The sequence below is a fragment of the Trichechus manatus genome, unplaced genomic scaffold (assembly GCF_000243295.1).
Source record: "Trichechus manatus latirostris isolate Lorelei unplaced genomic scaffold, TriManLat1.0 scaffold00024, whole genome shotgun sequence".
Lineage (NCBI taxonomy): Eukaryota > Metazoa > Chordata > Mammalia > Sirenia > Trichechidae > Trichechus > Trichechus manatus.
In genome coordinates this window covers 2,077,412-2,099,048 of record NW_004443960.1, presented here as the reverse complement: position 1 = coordinate 2,099,048, position 21,637 = coordinate 2,077,412, and the positions used below count along the sequence as shown (strand labels likewise).

Here is a 21,637-nt window from a genome sequence, read left to right as displayed (position 1 = left end):
GACTGAGGCACTGCGCCACGTGACCGCCGCGCCCACGTGACCTTGCCGTCCACGTGACGGAGCGCAGAGCGGCGTGCACCGCGGCGCCCGGATCCCGCCCCGGCACCCTCCATGACGGCTTTCCCGCCGCAGTCTGGCGCCCCCCAGCCGCCGGCCCGGGCCCACAGAATCAGCGTGGACAGGGGATCCAGTCACATCCGAGAGCTTTATTGAACACACGTTGCGCTGGGCCCGCGGGCCCGGCACACTACCCTCCCCGCGTGGCCCGAGGGGAAGGGGGGTGTTACATCCACGTTAAGTCTCAGCATACGGGAACCCCACAACGCAACACGCTACCTAAGATTACTATGGGGCGGGAGCCGAGGGCTGCGCCACAGACGTACGAACAGGTCAAATCTTTTATAAATAAACAACCACTTAAGAGAAAAATGTCTAATTCATCCTTACACACAGCGCACTCTGGGGGCAGCCGGGGCCTGCTCCTCACCGGTAAGGGGCCTGGGTGGGAGGGGAGTGGGCCCAGATGTCCACAGCACGGGGCGGGGGCTTGGGGCAAGGCGGGCAACAGACGATGGGCACTAAGACACTGCGCATTTACAAGACCAGCTACTGAGGGGTCAGCGGCCCCGTGCGTGTGTGTCGGGCTGTTCTTCTGGAATGAGGAGGGGGGTGGTCTTTACACTGTATTCTGTGGCTGCTGTGCGTGAAGAGGGGCTACTTTGTAGAGAGAATGAGGGCAACGATGAGGCCGTAGAGACCAAGCACCTCGGCGAAGATGAGAATCAGGATCATGCCCACAAATAGCCGGGGCTGCTGGGCAGTGCCTCGCACGCCAGCATCCCCCACGATGCCAATGGCAAAGCCGGCTGCCAGCCCGCTGAGGCCCACACTCAGGCCTGCGCCCAGCTGAAGGAAACTCCTGGGGAGAGAGAGACAAGATCTACATTAGCAGCCAGGCACCGTCCTCCCCGCAGCCCTGTGGAGTGCCTGGGAGGGCAGGATGGGGGAGGGCACGGCAGCAGCAGGCTGCCTGGCACTCACTTGTAGAGGGAGATCTTGTCATTCAGGGAGTTAGCGATGAGGACAGCCACCACCAGGCCGTAAATGGCGATGATGCCGGCCATGACAACTGGGATGATGGACTTCATGATCAGCTCTGGCCGCATGACCGACATGGCTGCGATGCCTGTGCCGCTCTTGGCCGTGCCATAGGCGGCACCCAGGGCTGTGGGAGGGAGGTGAGGTGAGCCCAGGGCCTGAGGCAGCATCCTGGGGGATGGCTCCGGCACAGCTGTGAGGGCCACCCCAAGTTACCACATGCAATGTGAGGTGGTGCTGAGCAGAGCACCCGGCCGGGGGCAGGAGGCCTCTCGGGAGAACAGCGGGGTAGCTATGCCTTGCCTCTGGTGAGGCCCACCACCCGAAAGTCCGAAGCTTCCTCAGAGGCCCTTCTCAGCGTCTGGGGAATCTGGGGCTCCAGTCCACCAGGAAGCCCTGCCCCCAACTCACCAGCACACCCCAAAGCCTGCTGTTCTTAAGGAGACTTGGATGCAGCTGCCTGCAAGCAAATGGTGGAGCTAGAACAGGCGAGGCTGCCCAGTTACAGGGGAAAACAGGCCACTTGGCCCCCAGATGCCCTGGAGTCCCAGGCACCCGAGTCAGGAAAGACCCAAAAAGAAAGACACAAGCTGATGCCGTCTCAGCAGCCCAGGTATCAGGCCAGGCCAGCCCTCGGTGCTATCGACCGGGGACAGCATGCTGGAAGAGCCACCCCAGGTCAGAGGGCCAGAAGAGGACCCGCTTGCTCCCGGTGAGGGCCAGGTCCTGTGGCACCTAGCTGGGTGCTCTGCTCAGAGCGCTGCTCCCGGCCCCTCAGCCACACACAGCAGGCCCTCAACAGCCCAGAGGATCTTTTCTAAATCATGGGAAGGGCCAAGGACAGGATGTAGGCTCTGCCCAGGGACCCATCAGCCAGCCAGGACCACCAGAAGAGGCCACCCCATGGGCACCGCAGCCTCAAGTTGACCAGGCCTGGCTCAGAGGCCATTGCCTGAGGCCTCCCACAGCACAGGAAGGACTCCAGAGGGCCTGTCTCCTCTGAAACCATCCCTCCTCCTCCCCAGGGCATATCCCCTCTCCCAGACTCTCTCCATGAAGTCTAGGGTAATGCTGACAGAGAACAGTGGAGACCCACAGGGGGCCCAGCCAGCTGCCACCTGCCCTCCAGGGTGACCACAGGGTCTGCTGCATTGCTGGGGGCAGGCTGCACTGGCAGCCCCACCTCAGCCCAGGGTCGTTCTAGGGAGCACCCAGGGGCCAGTGATGGGCTTGCTCCACAGAGAATGACCCAGGTCAGAGGTGGCAGTTGGCGGTGTTAGGTGCCCGTTCTGACTCATAGCAACCTCATGTACCACAGAACGAAACACTGCCCGCTCCTGCACCGTCCTCACCGCCCTTGCTATGTCTGAGCCCACTGCTGCAGCCACTGCGTCAGTCCGTCTCGTTGAGGGTCTTCCTCTTTTTCGCTGACCCTCTACTTTACCCAGCATGATGTCCTTCTCTAGGGAATGGTCCCTCCTGATAATATGTCCAAAGTATGTGAGACAAAGTCTCCCCATCCTCCCTTCTAAGAAGCGTTCTGACAGTACTTCTTCCCAGACAGATTAGTTGGTTCTTCTGGTAGTCCATGGTATATGCAATATTCTTTGCCAACACCGTAATTCAAAGGCGCCAATAATTCTTCCGTCTTCCTCGTTCGCTGTCCCGCTTTCACACGCGTATGAGGAGATCGTAACACCAGGACGAGCCAAGCGCACCTTAGTCTGCAAAGTGACGTTGACTTTTTAACACTTCGAAGGGTCTTTCTGCAGCAGATCTGCCTCTGCAATATGTCCTTTGATTTCCTGAGTGCTCTTCCGTGCGCATCGAGGTGGCAGGGGACCGTGCAATCCGGCCATTCCTGTGCACATTCTACTCATCGATTTGGGCTAAGAGATGCCCACTCTGTACCCAGAGGGAATCCACCTTCACAGGGCTCCTGTGCACTCTGAGTACACCAGCCCCGTCTGGGATGGGGCAGGCGGGGGCCCTGGGGACAGGCTTCATGGAGGCGGCAATGCCATGTGGAGCTGTGAAAGTGTGTGGGGATCACAGGAAGACGAGGCAGAGTGGGAGCTCCACACAGAACAGAGACACCAAACAAAATGGGTGGAGAGAGCGCCGGCCAAGGCGTGGACGATGCCACACCTGGAAACCACCATCCTCTGCCCGGGCTGCCGTCCCACCTTCAGGAGGTCTTGCCTGCAGCTCTCCTGCTGCAAATGCATCTTTGGGCTCCCATAGGCCCAGCTGCTACTGGGAGACTGGAAACTGGGAACAGAGTGCGCACGAGGCAGGACGCGCAGGGCCTTCTGGACCGGTGGGGAGATCATGTGGCTGGTAGGAGGAGGGAGCAACAACAGAACAAAGGGAAGAGACCCTATGCCCATCGACCATCAGGGGGCGGAGCAGCAGGAGATGACAGCCTCTCGCCCTGGGCAGTGGCAGGTCTCTAGGAAGGCCCAGCCTGCCACCCCGGGGTTCCGGAAGGCACACCTTCCAGCACCACCAGACCGAGGGGAGAAGCCAGCAGGCAGTTCCAGGAACATGCCAACCACTCACGGGGTGCCGCCAGCGGGGAGGAAGTAAAAAATACGGAAAAGGAGCAACGGACGTCTTCATGGAAGGAGTGATGAAGAAATAAGTGCTGGAACTTTTGTCATACTGCAGAAAAAAGGGGAAGCGGCAATGCAAGATGGGAGCGGGCCCTGAAAGACAGGCTCCGACTGCAGCTGGTTTGAAGACGACCAGCCAGACCAGGGGCTAGGCAGGCCGAGGGCGGCTGGGGTGCAGGAAAGAGCTGGGGTCAGCCTGGGCGCACCACCGAGGCCTGGGACGAAGGCACCTGTTCAGGGAGAAACCCTAAGAGGTGGGCTCAGCAGATGAACGCCAGCCCTGGAAAAGGGCCAAGTTTATAGGCAAAATGAAGTCAGAAGCTGACTCAACTGGCTCCGTAAGAAGGCGGCTCTTGTGGGGAGGGGAGTGGGGCTGAGAGCCAGCATGGAGGCCTCTGTGCCCAGGAGCCAGGCTTAAGCAGGAAAGCCCGGGGCCAGCAATGACCTGTCCTGGCCTCATGTGAAAGCACCTTGCAGGTCTGGATGGAGGGAGGCAAGGAGCTGGTGCAGAAAGGGCTTGGAAGGCAAGCAGGGACAGCTAGAATGCCCGAGTTCTACGAGGCAGGTATCTTCCTTGCTCACTGACGTCTCCCCTGTGCCTGGCACACAATAGAAGCCATGACAGCCACACATGGCCGCCCACAGGTGGCCGGGCAGAGCAGAATGCTGGGAGAGATTCTGGGAGCACAGAGCAGAAAAGGCTGGTGGGGAAGGTTTGAAGGAGCTCCAGAGCAGCCAGCCCCCCCAAGCTATGGAAAGAGCAGGCGTGGCCTGGGAGAAGAGGAAGTCCAGACCATTTCTCCCACCACAAATGACCCCCTACCTCACATGACGGGGAGGGCAGGGCTCACTCAGCAGCATGTGACCGGCAGGCAAGCCCAGGCAGAGGCATCCCAGAGAGCAGAGCCCCCAAGCCCCCACCCCAAGTGTTTACAATCAGCAAACACTGTGTTTGGAGTTCAAACCCTCCATATACCTGCTTAGGAGCCTCCCCAGTCCGCAGGTAAGGTGGGGCAGGGCAAGGTCATCAGAGCCCAAAACCACACCTACCTGAAGAGGCTCAGACCAGACCAGACTAGTCCCTAGGGGCTGCAGCCAGGTTGGTACTTGCATTCACAGTCCTTGCTCAAGAAACTTCTTCCCACATAGGCCGATTCTCACTGCACTTGACACCCCAGGACTGCCAAGAGCCAACCCCACTCCAGAGAGACCCAACTGCCACCTCAGAAATAGGGGGTCACCAAGAACCCCGGAGGTCCCCTCCCCCACGCCCAGGGCAGCCCCTCCCAATTCCAGGAAGGGAAGGTCGGTCGGTCATTCATTCATTCATCAGGGCCAGAGCTGAAAGACTCCCTCCCAAGGGACAAAGACCCAATCCCGTAAACGGGGACATCTCAAAACACAGACCCTCAACGAGCCTCCACACGGCAGAGCCTCCCATCCTTCGCCGTCGGCCTGTCTGACCTCCGGTTCTCCACACACTGCCACCCTCCTCCGTCCCTCGGTCCTTCCGACTCTCAGGACCAAGCCCTCGGCACAGCTTTCCCAACCAGCCCAGACAGCTGACGGCACTCTTGGGAAACCGCGGCAAACCCTAACCGGAAGCACTTGTCCCTGTCAAGGCTGAAGGCGTGAGCCTCTGCGGGGACAGGGCTCCCTCGGCCCGATCCCCCGCCCCCGCCGCCCACAGACAGGGCGGCCCCGCGTCGGGGGAGCCTGCCGAGGTGTGATGTCACACCTGCCCGCAGGACTGGGGGGGGCCGGGTGCGCAGCAGGCGCAGCCCGCGCACCGCCCCCCGCGCCCCCACCCCGGCCTCCCGCTCTCCTTTCCCGGCTAAGATGGCAGCGGCGCTGCCACCCCACCCCCGCACCGACGCAGACGGCTGGCAGGGGCTGCCCGGCCCAGGAGCCCCGGAACCCCAGGATCCCAGGCTGTCCTCGCAGCCCGCAAGCCCGGACCCCCGCCCGTGGTCGGATGGGGCGCCGGGCACCCCCAACAGCTCCGAATTGCGTCAGAGTGACGTCAGAGGCCGAACCCCGCGGGCTGCGGGCAGGAGCCCCGCGCGCCCTGGCGCCCCCCGCCCGCGGTCCCTCTTGTCGCGGCGCTCACCGCTGAAGACCATGGCGGCCGAGGCGCCCATGACGGCGAAAAAGGAGGCGTACTCGGGGACGCCCGTTGTGTCGGACATGTCTGCGGGTGGGGGGCGAGCTCAGCGGGCCAAGGCGGGGGCGAGTCAGCCTGGGGCGGACGGGCGCGGAGGCGAGGGGACCGGCGGCGGCGAAGGCGATCCGGCCAGTCAGCCGCTGCGCTCTAAATACCAGCACCGCAGAACAAAATGGCGCCCGCCGCCGCGTCACATGACCCGCGCCCCGCCCCCTGCGGGCCGCACCACCTCACTCCGGCAGGGGGAGACGCGTCCCGGCGACGCCCAGGCGGCTCGCCGACTGCCCCCGCGCCGGGCCACCCCGCCACCGGTCCGTGCTCCGTCGCCACGCCCCGCCTCGGTCTCCAGGGTGCGTTGCGGGGTACCGCCGGCCTCTCGAACCCCGCCGCGTTGGACCCGTCGGGCCCCTGGGCCGGGGCGGGGCGGTGGAGCGTATATTAGCATAAGGGGCGTGGCCTCGCCGTCCCACCTCTTCTGCTGGCTGCCGGGCGAAGACGGCGTTCGGGTCCGAGCGCTGCTTTGCCTTGGCGTTCGCCGCATTAACTGTTCTCACCGCCTGGCCTTTCTTCCGCATCTCTCACGGACTGAGCGCCAGCGCAGTCTGGACCCTCTGGGCGCCCGGTCTGGCCAGTCCGGACCACGGGCTTCCCGGAGCAGGCAAAGCTGGAATGCCGAGTCCCGGATGCCGGCCTCCTCTGCTCCGGAGCCCAGGAGAGCCCCCACTCCACCTATGAGGTCACGACCTCCATCCGCAGCCCTGTGTGTCCCCAGGTCGCCCCTGCCGTCCCCAAACAGCCGGGCCTCGCCAGTCTTCTCCCGGGCGAGACCCACCAGCTCTGACCCTCCGTTTGGTGATTTCACCCTTCGCTTCTGATGAAAAAGAGCCCCCTTCCCACCGTCTGTCCCCTCCCCTGCGTCAGGGACCCAGACGTCAGCTGGGGGGGGAGGGACCCCTCAAGATGTAGGCTTGACTAGTTTGAACCCCTGCCAGTGTTTCGGCCTGTCGGGGACACCGCGGATTTTTGCCTGTCCCGGGGCCCCCATCCTGTCCCCACAGCTGCAGGGCGGCCTTATCCCCAAGCAGGTAGCCCTGTCCCCTGTCCCGGGCCGGCACTGCCCGCTGCCCCCCACGCAACGGGTCCCACGCCTTATCTCCACTCCTCAGTTCCTTGGGCCTCCCTTAACCCTTCTTGTCCGCGCCCCCTTCCAGGAGCCCTGGCAGTGGCTGGGTCTCCCCTGCACCCCCAAGCTCTCATCTCTGTGTTAAAGCACTTTCTCTGTGCCCACTGTGATCAACCCCCTCCATGTGGGTGGTGGGGTCACCTTCCCCAATCTGGCCCTCCCTCTGCTGGACTCTCAGCTCCTCCTTCCAGGCAGGAACCTCCCTCCAGCCCTCCAACCTCCCTGCTGGCTCAGCCAGATCTGCCACCCTCTGAACCCGCAGCCCCTAAAAGTCCCACATCCAGAAAGGACGCAGCAGCTCCCCCTGGAAGCCCTCCCCGCCTCCCTCTGCCCCCTTTCTTGCCTCCCACTCAGACTTCTTGAGAGAGGTCTCTTCGTGCAGTGCCCCTGCTTCCTCCCTGCCCTGCCCTCCCTGGCTCCTTGTCCTTGTCAAGGCCACAGTGACCGCCATTTCTCTAGATGGAGGGACATTTGTCAGGCTTCTCTGCACCCTCTCCTCTCTCCTGCCCACTCCTATAGCTCGTTCCTCAGACCACTGCTTCCTAGAGTCACAAGGGGGAGCAGCACCAGGCTTCGCTGCAGGTCCGGGACCCTCCCAGGGCTGCCCTTCCCCCGAGCAGTCACAGCCTCACCTGCGTGTTGTCCTCCATCTACAGTAACTTCAGCTGCACCTTTCTAGCCCGGATCGCCCTCCAAGGGCCTGCCCCAGGCCAGACCCCCCGGCACTTAGGATACAGGGCTGGGGCTGGGTGGGGGCCGGGAGGGAGGTTGCCTGGAGAGGGTGATACTGGACCTTGCTGGAGGGGACAGTTCAGGCCAAAGGAAGGAGGGCAAGGGCAGCCCACCGACAGGGACCAGTGGTTGTAAGTCCGGAGGCGGGAAGTGCACAGAGCCCTGGTTTGGCAGTGGAGTGGGGAGACAGTCCCCTCGGGGCATCGGCAGGTGGTCAGCTTTGCTCCCTGCTGTCTTAAGGTTTTCCCACTTTCGTCTGTGGCTCCGGGGTGAGAGGTCACACTGGGTCTCCACTGGGGCTTGGGACACCCCAACTCAGTGTGTCTCAAACTCAGCTGGCCCCCCCCGTCCCCCCCCCGTGGCCACCAGAGGTCTCCCGCCTGCCACCTGGCCTAGGGATTTGCTGGTCCCCACAATTGCACAAGCCATTTCCTTGAAGTAAATCTGCCTATGTTTATGTATGTACACATATATAGGTAGTAAAAAAAACAAAAACAAAAACATGGCTATCGAGTCGATTCTGACCCAGAGCGACCCTACAGGACAGAGTAGAACTGCCCCATAGGGTTTCCAAGGAGGGGCTGGTGGATTTGAACTGCCAATTTTGGTGAGCAGCCATAGCTCACTGTAGCTCTTAACCACTGCGCCACCAGGGCTTCATATAGATGTATGTATATGTATGTATGCACACATACGTCTCACAGGCTTGCTCCAGAGAACCTAGACACTGTGGTTCTTTCCACTTTGGGTCAAAGGCCCCCCAGCCGCCCAGCCTTTCGCCCCAGCAGTGACGCTGTTCCTCCTCTTCCTCACTCTCAATTACTCACTCAGCGTCGCCCTGTCCTGCCCTGCCCCCACCCGGCCCCTGTGCGCTGTTCCCACTCCACTTGCGTTCTGGGTCTTCTCTCCATCAACCCATTCTTCCCCCTGAAGCCACGGGATCCTTCTAAGTGGCAAATCTGAGCAGTCACTTCCCTCCAGGAATCCTTCAACATCTCCCTGTCACCCAGCAGGACCCTCCGGGGGTCTCCTCCCACTTACACCTGCTCCCCCACTCGCCCTGCTCCACCCCCCACATCGCTAGTGTCCTTAAGCATGTGGCTCCTTCTGCACCAGCTACTCTTTCTCCCTTCTGAGTTAGCTAATACTACTCAGTCTTTAAACCCACTCAGACACCACTTCCTCCAGGAAGCCCTCCTGGCCTCCCCTCTCCTCCCTTGCAGTCTCCCCCACTGAGAGTCTGTCCTCTTTCTCTATGTCCCCTGGTAGGGTGCTTCACATGCACAGCTAACATTTATTGAGCACCTACTGTGTGCCCGGCCCTCTTCTTTCTAAGCTCCGTGTGGGTATTATCTTAGGTACCCCCGGGGTGACCTGGGAGGAAGCCACCATTATTGCCCTCATTTTGCAGACAAGAAGCAGGTGCAGGCGGGTGAGGAACCTTGCCCGGGGTCACCAGGTAACAGGCGGAACTGAAACTCCAAGCCCAGGGGCTGAGAATGGCCTGTCTGGCCACCAGGTGAAGGGGCCCCAAGGGCTCAGGTCACCAGCTTTGGACTTCCCAGCCATGGCAGGGTCCTGGGGTGGGGATACAGCATTCCTCTGGCCCTGTGCTCTGACAGGCTGCAGGAGGGGACGGCCAGGGGCAAATCTGCACCTTTTCACTCAAAGCTACTTCCTCCCCACAACCCCAGCATGAAATCACAGCATCACGAGTCACTGGCCTGTCACTGCCTGGGTGGGGATTTCCAGTCATGGCAAGGGAGGGCCTTGGGGAAACTCAGAGACCCTGAAAAGGGGAGGCAGTCAGAGACCCAGGGTGGGACCCTCAGCCCGCCGTCCTGACCAAAAGGCAGCGGCAGAAAACCAATGGCACTTTGGAGAACGAAGGGGTGGGGGAGGGCGGGGAACGCAGAGGCACCAGGAATTAAATTCCAAATGGACTCAAGTGATTGGAAAGATGCACTTCTCCCAAGGAAGCCGTTCCAAGGAAGAAAAGAAGCTGCAGCGGTCCGGCAGCATAATCTAGAACGTCAGGACACCCCGTCCGCCTGAGCGGGGCCTTCTCCCCGAGTCACCATGGCGACAGGCCCAGAGAGAGCACTGAGAGATGGCATGGCTCCCTCTCCCTGGTTAGCTGAGTGCCACTCGGGGCCCAGGGAGGCCGAAGGGACGTGGGCAGGAATGTGGTGGCATTATTGGGGTCGGGGTGGAAAGTAAAGGTGATGTATTTTTTCCATAATTAAAGAAACAAGGCTTATAGAATGGTATTTGTTGTTGTTGGGTGCTGTCGAGGCAATCCTGACTCATAGCAGCCCCATGTGACAGAATGGAGACGCCCCATAGGTCTTCTAGGCTGTAAACGTTATGGGAGCGGATCACCAGGTCTTTCTTCCTCGGAGCTGCTGGGTGGGTTCAAACTGCCCTTTCGGTTAGCAGCTGAGTGCTTATTCATTGAGCCACCAGGGCTCATAAAATGATATAAGGAATTTTTAAAAATTAAAAATGGCTTATAGATAAACACATGGCACAAGGGAGATCTGAAGGCCGCTGCCTGCACTTGGCCCAGGGACGTTCCGTGGGAGGCACAGTTACGGGGAGCCCCGGCAGTGCGGGTGGGCTGTGATCCCCAAGAAGCTCCAGTGGATTTGTCAGACACTGAGAGGGCAAGAGGTCAGAGTCAGATGACCGGGAGGACCCCAGGGACGGGCCATTCCCTGTCCTTCTGGCTGACCCCAATCTTGGAGGACTGACAGCCAAGAGCCTGATGGGTTCTGACTGTTGGCTGTCCAGTAGGGTGTGCAAGAGGTGCAGGGCCAGGCCTGATCACCAGGGGGCGCTGTGTGGCTCTCTCTCCCTCAGTGGTCTGGGAAGGGACAGAGTCTGGCTGATTGCTGAAACCCGGTCAGTGCCTGGTCTCAGGAGCAGATTCTCAGGGTGCTGGATGCATCCTGCCCTGGGGCTCCAGGCCCCCCTCTGGCTAGGTCAGCACCCCAAAGGCCTCACAGAAGTCCCTCACACTCTCCCAGGTGGGGCTTGCACCCCCAGGGCCCTGTCAGCCTCAGACCCTCACTCATTCATCCTGCACTTACAGGCCCTGAAGACGCAGGATGAGGAGGGCCAGGGAAGCGGGCCCTCAGCGTGGTCATTAGATGCTGAGGTGTAGGAAGGAGGATGGGGCTGGGGCTCTGTGACTTGGAGCCTGGCAGATGTGAGGGTCTCTACCCTGCCCGGCTTGGGTCTGCAGGGAAGCAGGGAAGAAGGGACACAAACAATGACCACGCCAGCCACATGCAGAGACGGGAGCAGGCTGTCCCTTCTGCCGTGGATGATCCCTGCGGCAGGTAAGCCACAAGGAGCAAGGGGTGAGGGTGTGTCACTGTGGGGCAGGGCATGCCACAGGGCGGGTCACGGTGGGGCAGGGCATGTCACGGTGGGGCGGGGCGGGTCACGGTGGGGCGGGGCGGGTCACGGTGCACAAGTTTGAGACCCAGGTGGTTGTTGGTGGTAGCTGCTGTGGAGTCGATTCCAACTCATGGCGACCCCATGCATGCAGAGTAGAACTGCTCCACGGGGTTTTCAAAGTTGTGACCTTTCAGAAGCAGATCACCAGGCCTGTTTTCCAAGGAGCCTCTGGGTGGGGCCAAACTGTCGACCTTTTGGCTAGTAGTTGAGTGCTTAACTGTTTGCTCCACACAGGGCCGCCTTTACCACGCACACGGCCAATGCTGCCGGTGGTGGCCTCTGGGGAGGGAGGAAGGAGACTTCCCACTTCACATACCCTGTGCTGTATTAATGTTTGACAAGGTGAACATTTTACCTTTTCAAAACCAAGACAACCAAATAGACAAAACACTCACCCAGGCGGCTAGAGGTGGGGATGCCAGCTGGGCCGCCATGCCACAGAGCAGGGTGAAGCGGGCGCTGTGGGAAGGCAGATGATGCAGGTACCGGGAGAGGAAGGTCCAGCCTGCCTGGTCCAGTTGGGCCGGCGTTGTGGCCTCCCCATTGACTGGGCCTCTGTGACATCAGAGGACACAGCCCTATGCCTCCTTCCAGCCAGGCCCTGCGGCTCCCCCCAGGAAACAAGTCTTGCCCAGTTCTGGCCTGCCTCGGAAGGGTCTAGGGCACTGATACTGCAGGGAATGCTGGCGGGGGGCCTTACTGTGGGCCCCGGAAACAGATACACCATGTGAGAGCAGCACACGCCGTGTGGACACCCAGCACTCCTCCAGAACAGCCCCAGATGGCCCCCAGCAGTTCAGGCATTCCACCGTGTTCCGGGCTCAGTCTCGAGGGTGGGGCCACAGGGACACTGACAAACACTGAGAGTTGTCTAAAGTGCAAGAAGGCGCTGGGACAGAGGGGCCGGCCCCCGTTGGGCCCCTAGCTGGACGTCTCCTGGAGCCACCACCTGGAAGGAGGAAACAGTTAGGCCATGGAAATGGCATGTGCAAAGGCCCCAAGGCCATCAGAGACACTGAAAGCAAGCTGGTGCAGAGACAGCGAGCGTGGCAGTGCTGTGGGCCACACCAGCCCATCTCAGATCCGGCCAGCAGCACGGCGCTCACAGGGAATGGCGCTCGTCTGGGAGGCAGAGCAGGAAGAGGCCGTTGTCCACCATGCGCCCAGCCTGGGTGACAGGAACCCGGGCAGGAAAGCGTGGCCAGCAGCAGCTTCACGGGAAGGCCTAACAGAGCTCCTGCAGCAGGGGCAGGGGCACAGGCAGGGCCCACCAGGGAGGGGCTCACAGAAAAAGCATGGTTCCATTTTCTTCATATCATACAGACGTAAACAACTAAAACACAAGGTATTGGAAAGACATTAACATTGACCTATATAAACTTCCAGATAAAATATTCTCATTTTGAATGAGAAACGCGAGCTTGCTCTCAGGAGTGTAACTTTTGACGTTGGGTTTTCTGCACGTTCCCTTAGGCTGTTCCCCATCTATCCTCCAGGCATCTACTGAGCGTGTCCATGTGTCGGGCGCTGCGAACAAAATGATAGGAAACATGACCAGTGGGAGCTTCCTCTGCACCGATTGGCTGCCTCAGGGCCTTTGCATGTGCCCTTGCCTCAACTTAGCTGTTTCCTCCTTCCTGTTGGCTGCAGTGCCCCTTCCCAGGAGATTTCCACGATCGCAGGAAGTGTTTATCTGACTTCTCGGACGGACGGATTGACCGTGCTTCGGCTAGCGCAGTCCTTTGAAATTTTACCTTGAGGGGGCAGTCCTTCTGTATCACATGCTTCCTTCTCCTCTGACAGACGGACAGACAGATGCTGCTGTCCCCGGAGGCGATGCACCCTCAATTTCCGGTCCCACCCAGCGCTGGCAAGCCAAGCCTCTCCCAAGGCTGCTACTCTGTGAATCGTCGATAATTTCATTTAGGACTGAAGTCAACACTGGCCAGACACCTCGTTAAACCGTTTACTCTCACGTCTGCAAAGTTGGGTTTTGCTTAAAATCCACACGTATGTTCACTGTTGCTGTCATTGTGAGTTGCCGGCAAGTGGCTCTGACTCACGGCCACCTTATGTACATCAGAAGGAAACGCCGCTCGGTCCTGTGCCACCCTCATGATCGTCGGTATGTTTGAGTTCATTCTTGCGGCTGCTGCGCTAATCCATCTTGCGGGGGGTCTCTTGCTTCTGCTTTAGCAAACACGACGTCCTTCGCATGGTCACTACAGGTTCACAGATTTTCATGGGGTCCTGGCAGCGTTTTATTTTCACGTTCAGGCAGGGGTCGGTCCAGAGTGTCAGTCTAGTAAACCAGTTTTCAAAGCCAGTAACTGTCGTTCACAACATCGAAAAGGTAAAATCACCCCCACAACTGGTGTTTTTCTTCGATCGGTAGCTTATAAGCTTTTGATAAGACTTGGATGGCTTATGGGCTTCCGTGTGGACTAGAGAAGTGCTACGCTCCTGTCTCTTCTCACGGACACAGGGCACCGGGACAGCATGGGTGGCAGGAGCTTTAGCATCGCTGGACGAGGAAGAGGAGACCTGGAGCAGGAACGGGCCACAGCTAGAACGCTCTCTGGGCGCCCAGCCTTCCCCTGCCCTCCGCCCCAGCTGCCCATCAGGACGCAGGTTTACAGGGGAACTCCCTAACGCTGTGCTTGTTTCTGACAGCTCACTCACTACCCTCCTGTTTGTTCTGACTGCTGCTGCCTGAGCAGTCAGGTGGTATGGTGGACACGCAGTCTGTGATGGGGGCTTTGGGCTGCTGGTTGGCCCTGTCCTCATGTCATGTCGTGGGTCAATGTGTCTGCTTGAAAATGTGGCTTTGCTTCCTTGGTCTCAGACACCATGTTGACAGATTCCATACTAAAACCAAAACCGCCAGAGACTCCACCAGCTGAGACCAGAAGAACTAGGTGGTGCCCAGCGGCCACCATGACCGCCCTGACAGGGAACACGACAGAGAGTCCTGGATGGAGGAGAAAAGGGCAGAGCAGAACTCACATTCCCGCAAAAAGACCAGACTTAATGGTCTGACAGAGACTGGAAGAACCCCCAAAACTCTGGCCCCCAGACGCTCTGTTAACCCAGAACTGAAACCGTTCCCCAAGCCCGCTCTTCAGACAAAGATTGGACAGGACGATAAAACAAAAAATAATACTCGTGAGGAGTGTGCTTCTTAGTTCAATCAGATACACGAGCCCAAATGGATGGCTCCCGTCCGGAGGCAGGATGAGAATGCAGGAAGGGACAGGAACTAGCTGAATGGACACAGGGAACCCGGGGTGGAAGGGGGGAGTGTGCTGTCACATTGTGGGGATTGCAACTAATGTCACATAACGTGTATAAATTTTTGCATGAGAAATTAACTTGAGCTGTAAACTTTCACTTAAAGCACAATTAAAAAATAATAATAATTCCAACTCATGGGGACCCCACGTGTGGCAGAGTAGAGTGGCTCCATGAGGTTTTCAATGGCTGGTTTTTTGGAAGTAGACTGCCAGGCCTTTCTTCTGAGGTGACTCTGGGTGGGTTCCAAATACCAATCCTCCGATTAGTAGTCCAGCGCTTAACCGTCTGCGCAGCGCAGGGACTCCAAATCCCGCTGGTCTGCTCAAATGCGTGAGAGTCTGCACTCTGTGACACATTTTATCTTTAGCAATGACTCACACGACCTTGGACCCAGACGCTAATATAACCCAGATTTTTTTTTTTTTTTTAACACTAGCATATTTTTAAAAACCCATGAGCTTTTCCATCTAACGTAGATGTCTGGGTGAGGGAGGAACCCGTGAGGGTTGCTTGGCACCCTGCTTCGCTTGGTGACTTTCAACACAAAGGGGCCACTGAGGCATTTGGCCGAGGAAGAGAACTACTCAGGTACGTGGATCCAAATGTGGCATGGCTGCTAGATTGCTTAGTGGCAATTTGTTTTTGGAACCAAAATTAGTCTGTGAATTTGATGACACTCTGGATTTAATAAAAATGTCAGAAAGGAAATATCTATAAAAATTCATTCTATTTCTGGAGCAGAAAAAGGACATTGGTGGAAAAACTGAGGAAGTCTGAATGGTCTGCAGTTTAGTTTAGAACAGCATCGTACCAACGGTAATCTTCTTGGTTTTGATCATTGTACCATGGTTAGGTAGGATAGTAATATTAGGGAAAGCTGCGTAAAGAGTATATGGAACTCTCTGTTCCATTTTTGCAACCCTTCTATAAATCTAAAATTACTTCAAAATAAAAAAAATTAAATTTATTAGACACAAAATAGATAGTGTTTGCCGTCAAGTTGACTCTGACCACAGTGACCCTGCAGGACAGAGGAGAACTGCATGACGGGGTTTCCTACGCTGTAATCTTTTTGTCACTCTGAAACACATGGGGTCACCATGAGTCGGAAATGGCCCAACTGGTTTTATTGAGCTATAGTTCACGTGGGCTGGGAATTCCAGAACGCTTCATTGTGCTCATGAGGAACCTGGACATAGATCAAGAGGCAGTTGTTCGGACAGAACAAGGGGATACTGCGCGGTTTAAAGTCAGGAAAGGTGTGCGTCAGAGTTGTATTCTTTCACCACACTTATTCAATCTGTATGCTGAGCAAATAATCTGAGAAACTGGACTCTATGAAGAACACAGCATCAGGATTGGAGGAAGACTCATTTAACAACCTGCGTTATGCAGATGACACAACCTTGCTTGCTGAAAGTGAAGAGGACTTGAAGCACTTACTGATAAAGATCGAACACCACAGTCTTCAGTATGGATTACACCTCAACATAAAGAAAACAAGAATCCTCACACCTGGACCAGTAAGCAACATCATGATAAATGGAGAAAAGATTGAGGTTGTCAAGGATTTCATTTTACCTGGATCCACGATCAACATCCACGGAAGCAGCAGTTAAATTAAAAGACGCATTGCATTGGGCAAATCTGCTACAAAAGACCTCTTTAAAGTGTTGAAAAGCACCTTGAAGACTAAGGGGCGCCTGACCCAAGCTGTGGTATTTTCAGTCGCATCATACGCGTGCGAAAGCTGGACAATGAATAAGGAATACCAAAGAAGAATTGACACCGCTGAATTGTGGTGTTCAACGAAGAATATTGAATATACCACGGACTGCCAGAAACGAACAAATCCGTCTTGGAAGAAGTACAACCAGAATGCTCCTTAGAAGCAAGGATGGCGAGACTACGTCTTACATACTTTGGACATGTTGTCAGAAGGGATCAGTCCCTGGAGAAGGACATCATGCCTGGTAAAGTAGAGGGTCAGTGAGAAAGAGGAAGACCCTCAATGACATGGATTGACACAGTGGCTGCAACAATGGGCTCAAGCACAGCAATGACTGTGAGCAGGGCACAGGATGGGGCAGTGTTTTATTCTGTGGTACATGGGGTCGCTATGAGTCGGAACCGACTCAACGCACCTAACAACATAGTTCACCTATCATAAAATTCAACCTCCTCCTTTTTTTTTTAATTGTTCTTTAGGTGAAAGCTTACAGCTCAAGTTAATTTCTCATACAAAAATTTATACACGTTGTTGTGTGACGTTAGTTGCAATCCCTATAATGTGACAGCACACTGTCCCTTTCTACCCCAGGTTTCCCGTGTCCATTCAACCAGCTCCCGGCCCTTCCTGCCTTCTCATCCTGCCTCCCGCCAAGAGCCACCCATTTGGTCTCGTGTTTCTGCTTGAACTAAGACACACACTCTTCATATTGTTTTATGTTTTATAGTTCAGTCTAATCTTTGTCTGAAGAGTGGGCTTGGGGATTAGTTTTAGTTCTGGGTTAACAGAGCTTCTGGGGGCCATGGCTTCACGGGTTGCCCCAGCCTGTCAGGCCATTACGTCTGGTCTTTTCATGTGAATGTAAGTTCTGCACCCCTTTTCTCCTGCTCCATGCGGGACTCCCTGCTCTCTGTCAGGGCGGTCATTGGTGGTAGCCGGGCACCATCTAGTTCTTCTGGTCTCAGGCCAATGGAGTCTCTGGTTTACATGGCCCTTTTGTGTCTTGAGCTAATATTTTCCTCTTTGGTGTTCTTCATTCTCCTTTGCTCCAAGTGGGTTGGGACCAACTGATGCATCTTAGATGGCCGCTCGAAAACTTTTAAGACCCTAGACGCCACTCATCAAAGTGGACACAGAACATTTTCTTAACAAACTTTGTTATGCCAATTGACCTAGATCCCCCCCAAAACCATGGTCCCCAGACCCCAGCCACTGTCCCTCAAAGTGTTTCGTTGTGTTCAGGAAAACTTCTTAGCTTCTAGTTTAGTCCCGTTGTGCTGACGTCCCTGGTATTGTGTTGTCCTCTTCACCTAATTCTTATCTACTATCTAGTTAGTGAATACCCCCTCCTTCCCTCCCCACCCTTGTGACCATCAAAGAATGTTTTCTTCTGTGTTTAAACCTTTTCTTGAGTTCTTATAGTGGGCTTATACAGTATTTGTCCTTTTGCGACTACTAATACCCTCCAGATTCATCCATGTTGTGAGATGTTCTGTGGATTCATCATTGTTATGTTGCATAGTATTCCATTGTATGTACCATAATTTGTTCATCCATTGGGTTGGTTGGCACCTAGGTTGTTTCCATCTTTTTGCTATTGTGAACAGGGCTGCAATGAACACAGGTGTGCATATTTATCTATTTATGTGACGGCTCTTATTTCTCTAGGATATATTCCAAGGAGTGGGATTGCTGGATCATATGGTATTTCTATTCCTAGCTTTTTAAGGAAGCACCAAATCAATGTCCAAAGTGGTTGTACCATTTTACATTCCCACCAGCAGTATATAAGTGTTCCAGTCTCTCCACAACCTCTCCAGCATTTATTACTTTGTGTTTTTTGGATTAATGCTAGCCTTGTTGGGGTGAGACGGTATCTCATGGTAGTTTTGATTTGCATTTCTCTAATGGCTAACGATCGTGAGCATTTCCTTATGTATCTGTTAGCTGCCAAGCCTGTAATCTTTACAGGAGCAGATCTCCAGGTCTTTTCTCCTGTGGAATGGCTGGTGGGTTCGAACCGCCGACCTTTCAGTTAGCTGAAAGCTGAACCACTGCACCACCAGGGCTCCTTTATAAGATACATAAGTAGACTATAAAGGGTTTATGGCTTCAGAAAATGGATAAGAGAATTTTGAAGGTCTTCTGGAATTTTCAGAATATCCTTAAAACAAGTTGAAAAACTCAAAAAATTAAGCATGCAGCTTTACAAAAATATGCAAAATAAGAGTAGTAATTTTAATTCAATAACTAAAACATCATAAAATACAAATGACTAACTCGTGTTATAACTGTTTGAAAAACTGGTTTTTTGAGGCCCTAAAGGTGTGTGGTTCCTTCAACTGATTCATTTAATTTAATGAACTGATTTAAATTATGTTCAATTGTTTGTTTTTAAAATGAACTTTTAATTTTCACACATCTCTAAAAAATTATTATGAAATTCTGTCAAATTTTGCCTAATTTTTAACATCGAAAGCTAATAGTAAATAGTCAAGAAGAATAATAGAGAACGTTAACAAAGTAAGCTACATTCTTTTTAGAAACAATATCAGATAAAGGGCTCTCTGGTGGTACAGTGGTTAAAGAGTTCGGCTGCTGCCATGGATTGAACTGTGTCCCCCCAAAATATGTGTCAACTCGGCTAGGCCTTGATTCCTAGTATTGTGTGATCGTTCACCATTTTGTCATCTGATGAGATTTTCCTACCTCTATGATGTTAATGACGCAGGGTTAGGGGCAGTTATGTTAATGAGGCAGAACTTAATCTACAAGATTAGGTTGTGTCTTAAGCCAGTATCTTTTGATACAAAAGAGAGAAGTGAGCAGAGAGATATGGGGACCTCATACCACCAACAAATAAGAGCCAGGAGAATAGCGAGTCCTTTGGACCTGGGGATCCCTGTGCTAAGAAGCTCCTCAACTGGGGAAGACTGATGACAAGGACCTTCCCGCAGAGCCAATAGAGAAAGCCTTCCACTGGAGCTGGTGCCCTGAATTTGGACTTCTAGCCTACCAGACTGTGAGAGAATAAACTTCTGTTTGTTAAAGCCACCCACTTGTGGTATTTCTGTTAGAGCAGCACTAGATAATCAAGACAGCTGCTAACCAAAACGCGGGCAGTTCAAATCCACCAGCTGCTCCTTGGAAACCCCATGGGGCAGTTCTACTTGTCTTCTAGGGTCACTGTGAGTCGGAATCCACTCGACACCAATGGGTTTTTTTTTTTTTTTTTTAAATATGAGACAGAGGAGCCCTCAGGGCACAATGGTTAAGTGCTCAGCTACTAACCACAGGTTGGCAGTTCAAACTCACCTAGTGGCTCTATGAGAGAAAGACCTAGTGATCTGCTCCCATAAAGATTAAAAACCCTTTGCTGTAGAGGTGATTCCAACTTACAGCGACCCTACAGGACAGAGTACAACTGCCCCATAGGGTTTCCAAGGCTGGAAATCTTTACAGAAGCAGACCACCACATCTTTCTCCTGTGGAGCGGCTGGTGGGTTTGAACCACTGACCTTTAGGTTAGCAACTGAGCTCTTAACCACTGTGCCACCAGGGCTCCCCATAAAGATTACAGCCTAGGAAACCCTATGGGGCAGTTCCACTCTGCCACATGGGGCTGCTATGAGCTGGAATCGAGTCTACGGGACACAACACCAGACAGTAACAAGGACAACAGTAAGAAAAGAGGTCACCCCCCACACAGCTTTTGGGTTAGCAGACAAAGCAGGAAGAAAACACTCAAAGAAACGAGATATTTAACAAGCACACAAAGCAAGGAACTTCACTCAAGATGCAGACTCACAACATGACCAGGCCATACTCGACAGCCTGGCCGGGATCTCCGGAAGTCTGGCGGGGGTCTCTGAGGGGTGTTCACAACAGAAAGCCCATTTCAGGAAGTTTGCGGAGAAAACCTCACACATCGTGCTGAAATGCGGCTTCTGGACTGTTATGTTCTGAAGGGAGACGACGTCTGTGAGCCCCGTTTGACCCCAGGGTTCCTGGAGGCCCCTGAGGCAGAGAGAACAGCCGGGGGGCCCTGGAGTCGATGCAACAAGACAGTGTTTAATCACACTCAACTTGGCAGTACAGGCAAGTGCTGGGGGGCCAGGGAGGGGGCTGCAGCAGTCCGCGGTGGGGGAGCAGGACACCTCCCCACAGCACCGCTCCCTTGGATAGGGACTCACGCCACCACCACCACCCCTCAGCGTCCCAGCAGTCCTGTGAGGAGACCAGGACAGGACAATTGTCCTCATTTTACAGTTGGAGAAACTGAGTTCCGACAGGTTTGCTGGATTCCCAAAGCCACGGCAGCTTCCTGGTCTTCGTCCCACACTTGCTGCCCTGCTCATGGGGAGGCTTGAGTGGGAGGGCTGGAGCACGGAAGCCCCCCACAGGAGGAGCAAGGGAAGATGTGGAGATGGGCAGAGCACGGTATCCTGGGGACACCGCGGTGGGGCTGCCTGGAGCCACGTGGGGACCAGGCTGTGGGTGGGGGGTCCCAGAGCCTCCACAGGCCCACTTGGCATCCGCTTATCCCTCTCCCCCCACGGTGCCGGCCCCTCAGGACCAGCTGAGGGGGTCACGAGGGCAGGAGGGACCGTTCTGTAGTCCTCGTGGCAAGTGTTCACCTGGCACCCACCACCCACCAGGCCTGGACTGGGCAGGGGGCCCAGGTGCCCAGAGTCTGGACAACCATGACGTGTGGTGCCCAGGTGCCACCGGAGTGCAGAGGAAGGGCATCTCCACACAGAGCAGGCGGGCAGGGCAGGACCTGTGTACCAGGTGAGGCTGGCGGGGCAGGTGTGGGGGCACGAGAAGGGAAGGCGGCTCCGGGGGAGACCGAGACACGCGTGCTGTGGGAGGGGTGTGGGCGGTTTCCAGGGCCCCGTCCCACCAGGGACGCGGGAGACTAAACAGGCAGTGCAGTGGGGAGACCGTGGGAGCTCACGGGAGGGGCTGCTGCATCGTGGCCGCCGGGCTGCTCCGACAATGCCGAGGGGCTCCTTGGACGGGCCCGGAGGTGGAGTGGCCGGCAGTCAGCAGCAGAGGCTGGAGCACACACCAAGGCCCAGCCGGAGCTCCAGGCTCTGCAGAAACACAGACAGCGTCTCCCTCCAGCCCTCCACCCCAGCCCCCAGTGCTCTCTCGGGCCTGTCCTCCCCTTCCCACCTCGCAGCAGTAAATGCAACCCTGGGGGAGACTCAAAGCCAGCCAAGTGGGGTCACTGCCCATGAGGCAGCCCTAGATGGGGCAGCACAGGGGAGGGGCTGGGGCAGGGAGTGGGGTGCTTCCAAGCAGCGGTGCCAGGGGCCTGTGTGAGTCTCGTCTGCGGTGGGCCGGTGTGAGTC

General features: G+C 55.9%; 1 protein-coding gene across 1 annotated transcript; it reads right to left on the bottom strand.

The window, feature by feature from the left end:
- Positions 1-565: 565 nt before the first annotated feature.
- On the bottom strand, positions 566-5,906 carry ATP6V0C (ATPase H+ transporting V0 subunit c). Its single transcript, XM_004373182.2, has 3 exons — positions 5,824-5,906; positions 1,042-1,225; positions 566-919 (listed from the first exon to the last, which is right to left on the bottom strand). Exons 1-3 carry the CDS (start codon positions 5,900-5,902, stop codon positions 715-717), a joined length of 468 nt encoding a protein of 155 aa, XP_004373239.1. The 5' UTR covers positions 5,903-5,906; the 3' UTR covers positions 566-714.
- Between the last annotated feature and the right edge of the window lie 15,731 nt (positions 5,907-21,637).

What these genes read in the sequence shown, in the direction of transcription:
- ATP6V0C (XM_004373182.2), bottom strand. Translation starts at nt 5,902, where the DNA reads ATGTCCGACACAACGGGCGTCCCCGAGTACGCCTCCTTTTTCGCCGTC. An exon ending in GGCCGCCATGGTCTTCAGCG is followed by an intron (nt 1,226 to 5,823) that starts GTGAGCGCCGCG and finishes TCCCTCCCACAG; the next exon opens with CCCTGGGTGCCGCCTATGGC. An exon ending in GACAAGATCTCCCTCTACAA is followed by an intron (nt 920 to 1,041) that starts GTGAGTGCCAGG and finishes CTCTCTCCCCAG; the next exon opens with GAGTTTCCTTCAGCTGGGCG.